Source organism: Malania oleifera, chromosome 2, assembly GCF_029873635.1.
Source record: "Malania oleifera isolate guangnan ecotype guangnan chromosome 2, ASM2987363v1, whole genome shotgun sequence".
Lineage (NCBI taxonomy): Eukaryota > Viridiplantae > Streptophyta > Magnoliopsida > Santalales > Ximeniaceae > Malania > Malania oleifera.
This window is the reverse complement of record NC_080418.1, coordinates 62,443,026-62,457,128: the sequence shown is the minus strand read 5'-3', so window position 1 is coordinate 62,457,128 and position 14,103 is coordinate 62,443,026. Positions and strand designations below refer to the sequence as shown.

The following is a 14,103-nucleotide window of genomic DNA, read 5'->3' as shown; positions in this document are numbered from 1 at the left end:
AATCTAAAAAATTAAAGAGGGATTCAACATACATAAACACTTCTTCTCACTGGTTAATGTCTCTCTCTACACCACACATTATATTACACACACACACACACACACACACACACATCTATTTATAGCAAAGCATCCGACGATAAGTGAAGATTTTAATCAATAATGGTGAGCTTAAGTTGGTACAAAGTTGGTAGCCGCCAATCTCCAATGTCAACAGAAATGGCTAATTAGTGCGACTACCGATGACACTAGTCAAGTTTAATTTTTAATATAAACTAGTTAGGGATAAACCTCAATGAGACTTCTTAAACCCAAGACGGGGGCGATCTTGTAGTCACTGAAGCCAACATCGCAGAAGAGTTTTGCCCATTCTTTCTCAGTCCGCTCTTTCCCAGTAAGCAAAGTCATCATCAGCACATCAAAGAATAGTTGGGTTTCCACAGACTGAGACCGCTCATCATCATTATCATTGTTTGATGATGATAATCTTCCTTTCTGCAGGCTCTGATCCATTAATGTCATGTCAATTATTATCACCTTCCCTCCCTTTTCTTTACTAGGAATGGCCTCTTTGCATCGCTTTAGTATTTTCACACTCTCGTCATCGCTCCAATCATGCAATATCCACTGCATTTTGTACATATATTTAAAAATGTACGAAAGGGAAAAAATCATAAAAAAATAATCCACCCGCACAATATTTTATTCAGGCTTTAAAAAATGTGTATTGGGAATTTGCCCACAGCCTAGAATCCAATCTCTTCAATATCCATGCTTAAACATGTGGAAGCAATAGGAAAATATTTAAACTATTGGAGTTGCCCTTTAGTCTTTCTTGGAACCTCATGCTTGCAGCGGGGTCCCCCTTTCATAAAGTTAGATGTAAGTCCGGGCCAATTCTATTCATTCAAAACAATTTGTAGCTCCATTATCACGATGAAAAGAGCTTCAAAAAGGATAAAGGATCAAATATATATATATAGAGAGAGAGAGAGAGAGAGAGACCAAAATTAAAGAATATTAGATCTGTTAGTGAAGAATTTGCAAACATGTATTACACCTGTTAACATTATTGAAGAGTTATTAAAATTATTTTTGATTATCACTCGACAAGTTTAAACTTTTAGAAGTATTTGATATGGATATAAAATTCAACTTCTAGTCTTTCAATTATTGTTTAGTTAAAATTAAAATTATAGCATATATATATATATATATATATATATATATATATATATGAGATTAAAATATATATCCCATTTATGGAGTATCACACTTTGTTGCATTTGTGCTTGAGAGAGAGAGATTTAGTAATTTACATTCATTTATCAATTTGATTGTTATTATAATGTTTATACCGATAGTTCCCAAAAATATTTTAAAGTTTGGGACTTCCAAGCATCTTATAAGTCTCAAGTTAAAACTTTGGCAAGAGTGAAACAGAGTATGTGTTGATATTCCAGGGAATCATAAAATTGATATTCATGGTGAAAATTTATTAACCTTATGTTTGATAAAGGTCTTCGATTTAGACTTCTCTAAATTTAAATAAAATGTAATATAAAATTATATTAAATTTTATGTAAATCAAGATAAATTTAAATTTAGAGTTTGAAATCTATATTGTTAGACACAACATATGAAAAATCACTAAAATATTTTCAAAAAATTATTATTATTATTATTATTATTTTTTAAGAGTTAGTAAGATGAAGAGGGAGGAATTAGACCAAGCTTGGGCCAAGGTCACCCTTTGCTCCAAAGCAATATTCATTTTCAGAAAGTGTCTAATTAAGAAAATAAACATACGGACAATTCCCGTGCAGAAGTAATAGTTTAGTAAGTTGGGTTAGGTGATTGGTATAGACATAACGTACAAGCTTAATGCACGAATACATACCTTAAGTAATACAGCATCCGCGGGTGGAATAGCCTCAAACATGTCTCCTCCAAGAAACTGCAAATTCTCACACCACTGCTGCTGCTGCGCTTGCAAGCCCTCAACCACGTGCGGCAGGTCAAGCACCGTGCACCTCACAGCCAGGAACGCCCGCGCGATGGCCATAGCCAAAGTCCCCGTGCCCCCGCCCACGTCCACCACCGACTTCATCCCCTCGAACACTCCCCGGCACTCGCTCACCACCACCCTCCCCACCAGCCAGGTGTCACTGGCCATCGCTTCATTAAACAGCTTATTCAGTCCCCCTCCACTCATCCTTTCCCAAAAGGGCCTCCCTTGCGCCAACTGAAACGCCGAAGGGACGCCGTTTTCCCAATCTGCAGAAAAATGGTAAAATATTCCTCTCGAAGAGGTTATATATTTAATCTCCCAAAGAAATTAGTCTCTTGAATAGAATATATTTAATCTCCAGAAGAGATAGTAATTGTTTACCTTTTAAAGAGGGTATATTTTTAATCTCCTGAAAAAAAAATTATATTACTATTTCTATATAATCTTAGTTAGTATGTTTCGCTTTTCTAAATCGCTTTGTTATTGTTAATTTATTCAGATGTCGAGCTTAAGTAAAATTGAGTTTATTCCCCTTAACATCAAAGGCAACAACTATCTCTTATGGATTCTTGATGTAGAAATCCATTTAAATGCAATGAATTTAGGAAATACAATATTATATGAAAATACCGCATCCCAGCAAGATCGCGCTAAAGTCATGATCTTTATCCAACATCATTTAGAAGAAGAACTAAAAATGGAATACCTCACTATTAAAGACCCCCTCGTCCTATGGAGAAATTTAAAGGATATATTTGACCATAAAAAAATAGTGATTTTACCAAAAGCTCGATATGAATGGTTGCATTTAAGATTGCAAGATCTTAAAACTGTCAACGAATATAACTCAGCTCTATATAAAATTAGCTCGAAGCTAAAGTTATGCAGAGAAAATATTACTGATGAAGACATGTTAGAAAAATTTTTTACTACTTTCCATCCCACTAATGTGCTCCTGTAGCAACAATATAGGGAAAGGAAATTTACTAACTTTTCTGAACTTATATCATGTCTTCTTGTTGCTGAATAAAATAACAAGCTTTTGATGAGAAATCACCAAACTCGTCCAACTGGTTCGACCCCGTTCCCTAAAGTGAATATAAACACATCTCGTGGTCAAAGGCAAGTCCGCAAGAATGGTCGTGAGTATGGTCACAACCGTGGTCAAAATAATTATTGGCATCAACGTGAGGTAACAAACCCCCAGAAGAGGGATGACCCCCATAAAAGGGCAAATGATCAGAATCAGCGACCCGAACACTATGAAACTAAATGTTACAGATGTGGAGGAAAAAGTCATTGGTCGCGTACCTGTCGTACATCCAGACACTTGGTAGATTTATACCAAGCATCCATAAAAGAAAAGGAAAAGAGTAAAGAAATTGAAACAAATTTTGCCGATGATATTGTTCCAGTGGACCTTGATACTGAACAGTCCAACTCTGTGTATCTTGATGTTACTGATTTCCTTGTAAAACTAGATGAAAATAATGATGTAATATTTTAGGACATATATATAGTAAGTAATATTGTATTTTGATAAATTATTGCTATCATTATAGTAATGAGCTTTTAAAATATTTACTATAGTGAAATTTATCTTATAGCTTTGAACGAACCTAAGATGTCTATGGAAGAAGTTTGTTTAGCTAACAGTGCGACAACACACACAATTCTTTGAGATAGAAAATATTTCCATTACTTAAAAATATCATCAACAAATGTTAATACAATATCTGGGTTTACAAATTTGATTGAAGACTCCGGAAGAGCTAATATAAAGTTACCTAATGGTACTTTATTACAAATCGATGAACCTTTATACTCTAGCAGATCTAGAAGAAAATCTGTTAAGCTTTAAAGTTTTAAGACTCAATAGGTATCATATTGAAACCACAAATGAAGGCAGTAAAGAATTTCTTTACATTACTTCCATTATTTTTGGGAAGAAATATATTTTAGAAAAGTTGCCAACCTTATCTTCTGGACTATATTATATAAAGATTAAAGCAGTTGAATCATATAATGTCTTACACCAGAAGTGTAATAACTCAAAGTTATTTACACTTTGACATGATTGTCTTGGACATCCTGGAGATGTAATGATGTGAAGAATCATTGAAAACTTATATGGTCATCCACTAAAGAACTAGAAGATTCTTTTTTTCTAGAGATTTCATGTGTACTGCCTACTCTCAAAGGAAATTAATTGTCAAACCATCTGTTTCAAAAGTAAATTTTGAGTCACCCAGTTTTTTACAAAGAATTCATGGTGATATATGCGGACCAATACATCTACCATCTAGACTATTTAGATACTTTATGGTTCTAATTGATGCATCTACTATATGGTCACATGTTTCTCTGCTTTCTACTCGAAATGTTGCTTTTACTAGACTTCTTTCTCAACTAATTAAATTACGAGCTCATTTTCACGATTATCTAATTAAATCAATTCGTATGGCTAATGCTGGTGAGTTTACATCCCAAACTTTTGATAACTATTGCATGTTACTTGGAATAGATTTTGAACATCCCGTTGCTCATACCCATATACAAAATGGTTTAGCTTAATCTTTTATTAAGAGACTTCAACTTATCACTAGGCCTATGATTATGAGAACCAAATTGTCTATATCTATTTGGGGACATGATATTCTTCATGCTGCATGTTTAGTTCGTATAAGACCAATTGCTTACAATAATTTTTCACTCATATAATTAGTCTCTGGGCAACAACCTGATATTTCTTATTTAAGAACTTTTGGTTGTACAGTATATGTTCCAATTGCCCCTCCTTAAAGAACTAAAATGGGTCCTCAATGTAAACCTGGTATCTATGTTCATTTTGATTCTCCTTCTATTATTAGATATCTTGAACCTTTAACGGGTGATTTGTTTAAAGAATGGTTTAAAGAATGTCATTTTGATGAAACGGTATTCCCTACATTAGGGAGAGCAAAATTAATGCCTGAAACACAATATGAAATCACATAGAATACCATGAGTTTATCTCATTTAGATTCTGGTACAAATTAATGTGAACTTGAAGTTCAAAAGAGTATACATTTGTAAAGGATTACAAATCAGTTACCTAATTCTTTTGTAGATACCAAGGCAACAGTCAACTAATAAATTTAAGTCGCAAATTCAACATGGAAGGCCTGTTATTACAAAAGATAAGACTCCCAGAAGGAGAAAATTGAAATCTGTAAACGCTCTAGAAGAGGTAACAAAGGTAAGTAATCTAATCAACATTCACAAACCCATTTCTCCTGAAAATAAAATCCCTATTATAGAATCTCCTGAAGAGAAATCTCCTCCTGAAGAGGAATCTCCTGAAGAGAAAACTCATGAAAAGACATCCTTTGAAAAAGGACAGGTACTTAGAAATAATAATGAGATTTCGATACATTATATAGGAGAAAATTGGGATAGAAATAAATTTTTTGTCAATAATACATTTGTATATGCAGTAGATAGTGACATTATCAAAAGTAATGAGGATCTTGAACCAAAATATGTGGATGAATTTTGATATAGAAGTGATTGACCAAAATGGAAAGAGACTATTTTAGACACCCTATTTTTGCCCTAGCTAAAATGAACAAGGGGTTCCCTTTTGTTATTTTAGTATTTTTACTTTCGTTATTTTACTATTACTTTTTTTTAATATTATTATTAATTTACCATAATTATTCTGGATTATTATTACTATTATTGTTAGTTATCTCTATTACCTTATTATTATTATAATTATTATTATTATTATTATTATTATTATTATTATTATTATTATTATTATTAGCATTAGTATCTTATTTTGGGTATTATTATTTTTATTATCTGTATCTTTATTAGTAATGTTATTATTATATTATTAATTATTACTTTTTGTATTATTACTCTATTTTTATTAGTATTATTATTATTTTACTGATAATATCTTTATTATTTTTATTTTTACCATAATTATTTATTATTATTTACTATTAGTAGTATTATTATTATTATTATTACGTTATTGATACTTATATTATTATGATTTATTTCCATTTTCATTATTACCATAAGAATAAAAGCATAAAAGAAAGAGAAAGAAAAATAAAATTAAAAGAAGGAAGTTCTTTTATTAGGGTTTTCAAAAAATTTGTTTAAAAGGTGGGGGAACGGCCAGAGCCTAAGAGGGGGGCGCACAAGAAAAAAAAAACGATCTTCTTCTCTTCCTTCCACCTAGCCGCAGATCTCCATCACCCAGCTTCCTTTCCTCTATCTTTCCTCCTGCCTCACCCTCACTCCCATAGCCATATAAGCCTCTCACCCTTCACCCTCCATAGCTCCTCATCTCTCCATTCTCTCATTACATCCAACTCACCCCACAGACCACGCACAAGCCCCCTTGCCTGCAACTCGCCATCTCCGGCAGTCCACCGTTACCACTCATCCAGCCTCCCTCACGGAAACACTGCCGCACACCTTTATCCCTGCAGCCCCTCCAATCCACGACCATTCCTCCGTCTTCTTCTTTTCTTCCGTTCTCTTGGCCACCCATTGCCACAACCACCAGCAGGCTTCACCTTCCCGCTACCTAGCAGCCATAACCAACACCGGCAGCTCTTCACGCCTTCAACCATCAACTCTGGCAACGCAGCAGCCGGCAAGAGAGTCACAAGCCAGCAAGAGTCGTACCACAGCAGTGCACAAGTCCATCTCCCTCACTCACGCACAGCCCAGGCCCCGGCAACTCCCCGACGAGAAGCTCGCGTGTCTTCCCCTCTCCGTCACCATCGCAGCCACGGCCTCCATACCCGACGAACCAGTAGATCCGGCCGCACACCAGGCAGTCCAGGCATCGCCGTCGCCGTCGCCCCATCTCCTCCGTCGTCATACCAGCTCCGCCGTCGCTGTCGAGCACTCATGGCTCTGTATCTCCGACAGCAGTAGTAACACCATCAACGACTCTCATTAACTCCGGTGGTACCCCCATGGTAAGTCCCCGGTGAGTACTTGTAAACACGTGTATTTCTGCTTATATATGTATATACATACATATATATATATATATATATACATATATATATATATATATATACATATACCATATTAGTATTATTAGTTGTATATTATATTATTATTTATATATTATTAGTAATAATATTATTATCATGTGATTATCATTATTAACAAGGTTGTTACATTATTTGTATATTACCATCAATAATATTATTATATGGTTTGTATATTATTTTTAATATTGTCATTATATGGGTTGTATTGTTATTATGTTGATTGTATTAGTGTTAGTACCATATTGTTTATGTATTAGTATTAGTAATATTATTATATAGTTGGTTTATTAATATTAGCATTATTATTATATTAATTATATTAGTATTAGTATTACATAGCTTGTGTATTATTATTAATAACATGATTGCATTATCCTTATATTACTGTTTGTATATCACTATTAGTAAAATTACGGTATTGTTTGGATATTATTATTGGTATTATTATTATATTGATTATCATATTGATTTTATTAGTATTAATATTCTATTGTTTGTATATGGTTCGTATTATTATTATGTGTATTGTATTAGCATTGTATTATTTGTACACTATTACCAGTATTATTATCATATTATGGAAATATTTACGTTATGTTATTATAATTCGTATGTTGTTATTATTGCTATTATCATTGCAATATTAGTATATTATTATTAAATGGGAAATTTTCATATTGTATGTTTACTATCCATGGTTTTCATTATGGTTACATTTTAAGTGTTAATGTTATTATCATTTAATATTCGTGTTGTAAGGATTTTCATTGTTGTATGTATTTGGTGTTTTTGTTATTATTGCATTCATTCAATGTTTGATAATTGTATATTCAAAGTTGTGTATTAATTTTGGTGGCCATATTGAATAGGTACATATTAATTTTAGAAATAACTTGTTTCCATAAGTTCAATTATTTTCTTGCCCTGTTCATTGGTTTCCATCTTTTAATCTTAAGTTCGATTTGTTTCTTTAATTAATTGTTGGCATATGTGTGTCTTGTGCATATCTTTAACAGTGTGTTAATATTAAGATAAATACCATATTATTAAAATATGTATATTATTAGTTGACGATATTTATTATTATTACTGTTAATATTATTGTTATTACTATTATTGTAATTTATTATTATTATTATTATCATCATTATTCTTATTGTTATCATTATGGTATTTATTATTATTACTATTATTATTATTATTTATTAATATTATCATTCTTATCATTATTAATATTATTATCACTATTTTTAGTATTTTCGTTATTTGGCCTTATATGTACTATTGTATTTATTTTTATAAAATATTTTCTTGATTTTCATCCCTATGATTTTAATGCTAAGGTATTAGCCTTCGGGCTTCACGTACCTTAAAGCTCTGAGGGAATATATATGTATATATTATATTTATTTAGTTATTTATTTATTTTCCATGTGTATTTATAAATTCATAAAATGAGTAATTTAAAGACTTTTTAAATTAACTTAGGGATAATTCTAAATTAATTAGGTACTGTTCGTAAGAACGGGCGCGTAGGGGGTGCTCGTACCTTCCCCTCGCGTAACCGAACTCCCGACCCCAGCTCTGGTAACGAAGACCCACTTTACCCCTAACGGGGTAGTAATCATGTGTTCTAACCACACTAAAAGGTTAGTGGCGACTCTGACATTCCATATTTTTTTTTGAAAATTAAAATGGATTTCTATTTCGCCGCCCGGGGCACATGCACTCCCAGGACGTCGCGACAGCTATCACATCATAAATAAACTCTCTTTTAAAAAGAAAGGTTTCTGGACCTGTAATCCAGACACTAGAAGATGTCTAACCCGTTAGATACAAATGGGTATTTGTGCGCACACGAAATGAAAATAATGAAATTACTTGATATAAAGCAAGGCTTGTGGCACGAGGTTTCTCACAGAAACCCGGAATTGATTATGAAGAGACATATTTTCTTGTAATGGATGGAATTACTTTTAGATTCCTAATTGCACTGGCAGTCATTGAACGATTGAGCACGCGTTTTATGGACGTAGTAACAATACACCTATATGGATCGTTGGATAGTGAAATTTATATGAAAATCTCTGAAGGTTTTGAGTTGCCTGAAGCAAAACCTATTAATTTATATTCAGTAAAACTCTAACGTTCCTTATATGGATTAAAGCAATCTAGGCGCATGTGGTACAATTGATTGAGTACCTAGTGAAAGAAGGATTCATAAACAATCCAATTTGCCCATGTGTTTTTATTAAAAGATCAAAATCCAGATTTGCTATAATTTCTATTTATGTTGATGATTTGAATTTTGTTGGGACTCCTGAAGAGCTCACTAAAGCTGTTAATTATTTAATGGCAAATTTTGAGATGAAAGATCTTGGAAAGACAAAATATGGTCTTGGCCTATAGATTAAACATTTAAGTGGAAAAATTTTTGTTCATTAATCTAAATATACTGAAAAGGTATTGAAACAATTCTATATTGATAAAGTTCATCCTCTAGGATCTCTAGTGATGGTGCAATCACTTGATGTTAAGAAAGATCCATTTCGACCTCGTGATGAGGGGAATGAATTACTTGATTCTGAAGTACCAAATTTAAGTGCTATCGGTTCTTTGATGTATCTGGAAAATTGTACTAGACCTGACATTGCATATTTGTTGTGAATCTACTAGCAAGATATAGCTCCACTCCTACTCGACGACACTGGAATGGAATTAAATACATTCTACGTTATTTGAGACGTACATCTGATTTGGGTCTATTTTACTCGTTTAATTCCAAATCTCAACTAGTAGGATATGCAGACGCTGAATATCTATCCGATCCTCATAATGCTAAATCTCAAACTCGATATGTATTTCTTTATGGAAAAACTATTATATGTTGGAAATCAGTGAAACAGACGATTACAACAATATCCTCCAATTATTCTGAAATACTAGTTATTCATGAAGCTAGTAGAGAATGTGTGTGGCTTAGATCAATGATTTCTCATACCCAAGAAAATTGTAGCCTTAAGTCAATCAAGGATATTCCAACAGTTTTGTATGAAGACAACGCTGCATGTATAGTTTAACTAAAAGGAGGATACATAAAGGGTGATAGGACAAAGCATATCTCTCCAAAATTTTTCTATACGCTTGAACTCCAAAAGAATGGTGATATAAATGTTCAACAGATCCAATCAAGTGATAATCTAGCAGATTTATTCACCAAGGCTTTACCAACTACAACATTCAAGAGACTAGTTCATCTTATCGGAATGAGACATCTTAAAGATCTTAACTAGATAAGTTAATATATGGGTGACATCCAAGGGGGAATGTTGTGAAATGAATGGTGGATGTCACCATCCATGTCTTCAACATACCTGCCCTATCTCCCTTATGTTTACCATGCATGTGAATCCATTATTATTATCAGACAAACCCACTTGCCCCTTCCACGACTATATAAATGGAATCACCTGATTGAGACAAGAAGAGGAAAAACGACGAGTGCGGAGTGCAAAATACAGAGTTTTGAATCTCTTTTTGCCTAAGGAATTCCAGGAAAGTTTTATCCTTGTACTCTCCTCCTTGGTTTGATCAGAGTGGCTTGATGTGATAGCTACTCTATTTCTTCATAAGGGCTTTGAACTCTTTGAACTTGTCGAACACCTTTGACTTCTTTTTCAGAAAGTAGACCCAAGTCTTCCTACTGTAATCGTTAATTAAGGTGAGAAAGTATCGGTTCTGTCCATTTCAAAATAACCACAATGGACCACACATGTCTATGTGTACTAGTTGGAGCGGCATGGTAGATCTCCAGTCAGCTTGCTTTCCAAAGCTATTTCTGTGTTGCTTGCTCAAAACACAGCTTTCACATATCACATTTGGGTGGTGGATGTCGGGTAAGCCTTTCACCATCTTCTTGCTTCCCAATAGTTTCAAACTTTCAAAGTTTAGATGTCTGAACCTAAGATGTCATAGCCAGTCTTTATCTTTGATGATAGCGTTCAAACACCTTGGTGTATCATGTTGAATAGCGAGCGAAAACATTTGATTCTTTGCTATTTTACTCGAATAACGAGCTTACCTTGAGCGTATGTTATCACCATCTGCTTATCTTTAAGGCTAATTCGGTAGCCTTTCTCCACAAGATGTCCAAGACTCAATATATTAGTCTTCATGGCTAGCACATGGTACACATTGGAGATAAAAGCATGGTCTCCATCCTTCCTCTTGATTAAAACATTTCCCCTTCCTCAAACTCGGACTTTAGAGAGATCACCAAATGATATCTCTCCCTGAACTTTCTCATCAAGTTCATTAAATAGGTTTTTTCTACCAGTCATGTGATTGCTGGCTTCAGAGTCAAGTTACCAAACATTTTGGTCCTAAGGTGTTGAATTGTGTGCCATCAGCATCAATGAGTCTCCTTCGGCTTTCTCCTTTTCTGCAAAGTTAGTATTTTCATTTACTTCGTGATTTTAGGGATTACCTTTGCACTCATTGCTGTAGTGTCCATATTTGTGATAGTTGTAGCACTGAATGTTTCTCTTGTATACGTTCGAACGATTATTGTATCCCCCTCTCCTTCCTTGTCCTCTACCTCATGGGATGTAGTTTTTTTGATTGCGTCCTTCTCTAATGGGATCACTTATGCTTCTACCACCTTCTCTAGAGTCAAAATTTCCATAATTTCTTCCACGAGATCCTTAGCCTCGTCCTCTTCCAAGCTGTGACGTCCTCCCTTTGAAGTATTTATCCACTACAAAAAATCAGGGTATTAGTGACAATTTTAAAATAGTTGCTATATGTACCGTTACTACTAACTTTTAGTGATGAATTAAATATTTCGTCACTAATAATGTAGTATTAGTGACAGATCATAACCGTCACTAAAACCATAATACCGTCACTATAAATTCTAGAATGACTCGACTCAAATTTGTCACTCATAGTAGGGTAATTCGTCACTAACAGTAGAGTATTAGTGACGAATTTGTAATTCGTCACTAATAATAGGGTATTAGTAAAGGATTCAAATTCGTCACTGATAGTATGATATTAGTGATGAATTTTAAAATTGTCACTAAGACTCTACTATTAGTGACGATTTTGAATCCTTCACTAATAATTTAAAATTGAAAAAAAAATTAATACTAATTTTTTTTTTATCATCAATTCCTGTAAAAATCTGTGATTTCATTTTCGCATACATAACCTGAAATCATAATTACTAAAAAATTCATAAATTATTCAAAATTTCGAATTCAAATGCAAATTTAATTAAAATAAAGAAAATACATCTTTTCAAATAACAAAAAAAATTACAAAACTTTCAAAATTCAAATACAAATACATTATACAAATTCAAATTAAAATATAGAAATTCTATTTATTCAAATAACAATAAAAATTACAAAGAAATAATCAAAAGTTGTATCTGACGACTATAGTGCATGCATGACATCGTGCTGATGTTATGACAGTCGCAAACCCTACAAATTAAGAATCATAAAAACACATTAGTATACAAATGGAGAGTAGAATGGAGAGCCGACACTCAATATAATCAGGAATAAAAATATAGAGAGTGTCATACAATAGTTTTCAATCCTAAATGAATAACTGAAATGAATGTGAAAGGCGTACATATGAATATATACAGTTGCATGCATCAAACCATGCACGTAAACACTTTAACACATTCTTAAAACAAAATATCCCTGGTAGTGGATGAATGATAATGTTTATCCATAATTAAAAGCAAATGATATGTCATGTATTTTCATAGATGCAAATTTAGGACTTAATGAAATGACTTTTCGTTTAACTTTCACTCATCCTTTCAAAAATATTTTAACATTCATTTTATCATAATTATCTTTATACATAGTTTTTTTTTGGGAAAATTTTAACGAAATTTTGATAGCATGTCGTTCTTAAATTAGACATTTTCCCATAAAACTTGTACCTGAAAAATGTTAAATTACTTAAAACTTGAGTTATGTTTCTAAAATAACATTTGAATTTTACTCAAGTTGATTTAATAGGAAAATGCATATTCTTATTGGGAGTCACTTAAAATAAAGTCATTAGGCCCTAAGAAATAGAAATGAATTGTAGTTTCATTCTATATATCACTTGGAAAATGCATTCACTATGTGATATCAATGTGCGTGTTTTGGCAAATTCTTTATTAGATATCATGCTCACTTCAAAATATCATGCCCTTACAAGCATTAGTGTTTTTATCAATTAGCATGATTATTGTTAGTAGGCTCACTATCACATAAGTATGAAACTTGGTATCAAGCTGACATGTTTTCATTATACAATACCTTGTGGAAATTCGAGCTTGTTTTGGCAAACAAAAGATGATTATGATAAAATTTATGTGAAAATATTTTTAAAAGGATGAGTGAAAGCCAAATGAAAATTTTAATCTTCATCCATACATAATCATCCATTGGGGGAGTATAGAACATTAAAAATATTAATTGGTATCATATGCTAAATGCTACTCTTACCTCCTTGATGCACATTCTGTTTGGATTACTGTGTTGCAATTTGCTACGTATTATGTTAAAAAACTCCAAATAGATCACTTAAATACACGGTTATGTTTGGGAATGATCTTTTTTCAAACGGCATGCTACCGAATCTTTTTAAAATTCCTCCAAATATACCTTCTGTATCGAAATGACATCTTTTGCCTTCGCACTTTATTGCTTAACCTTTTTTGCTGTTGCCAAAAGGGGGAGAAGAGGCAAAAGTGGGTAAAACTATGCTTAATCATGCTAAATCTTTTATTACCCATTACTTTAATTATCTTTATGCATAAAGTTAGGGGGAGTCTTTCTTAGCTGTACCCGCTTTTGCATAAAGTATTTGTCATCATCAAAAAGGGGGAGATTGTTGATCTAATAGGTCACACCCAGTTTTGATTATGACAAATACTCTCGGTATTAATGATTGTACTGAGAATTGCACGCAGGTTCACCTTGTGCGTACTTCAGGACTAAAAGACAT

At 33.0% G+C, this 14,103-nt stretch overlaps 1 protein-coding gene across 1 annotated transcript; it reads right to left on the bottom strand.

Annotated features, from left to right (window-relative positions):
* Window positions 1-279: 279 nt before the first annotated feature.
* LOC131148216 (probable O-methyltransferase 3) lies at window positions 280-6,998 on the bottom strand. Its single transcript, XM_058097944.1, has 5 exons — window positions 6,962-6,998; window positions 4,712-4,739; window positions 3,213-3,271; window positions 1,901-2,277; window positions 280-627 (listed from the first exon to the last, which is right to left on the bottom strand). Exons 1-5 carry the CDS (start codon window positions 6,996-6,998, stop codon window positions 280-282), a joined length of 849 nt encoding a protein of 282 aa, XP_057953927.1.
* Between the last annotated feature and the right edge of the window lie 7,105 nt (window positions 6,999-14,103).

Coding starts and splice junctions, on each gene's coding strand:
- LOC131148216 (XM_058097944.1), bottom strand. CDS start 6,998: ATGGGGGTACCACCGGAGTTAATGAGAGTCGTTGATG. Junction 4,740..6,961: donor GTTAATGAGAGTCGTTGATG/GTGTTACTACTG, acceptor GTTGTTGCCCAG/AGACTAATTATATGAGTGAA. Junction 2,278..3,212: donor GGGTCATCCCTCTTCTGGGG/GTTTGTTACCTC, acceptor ATTTTTCTGCAG/ATTGGGAAAACGGCGTCCCT.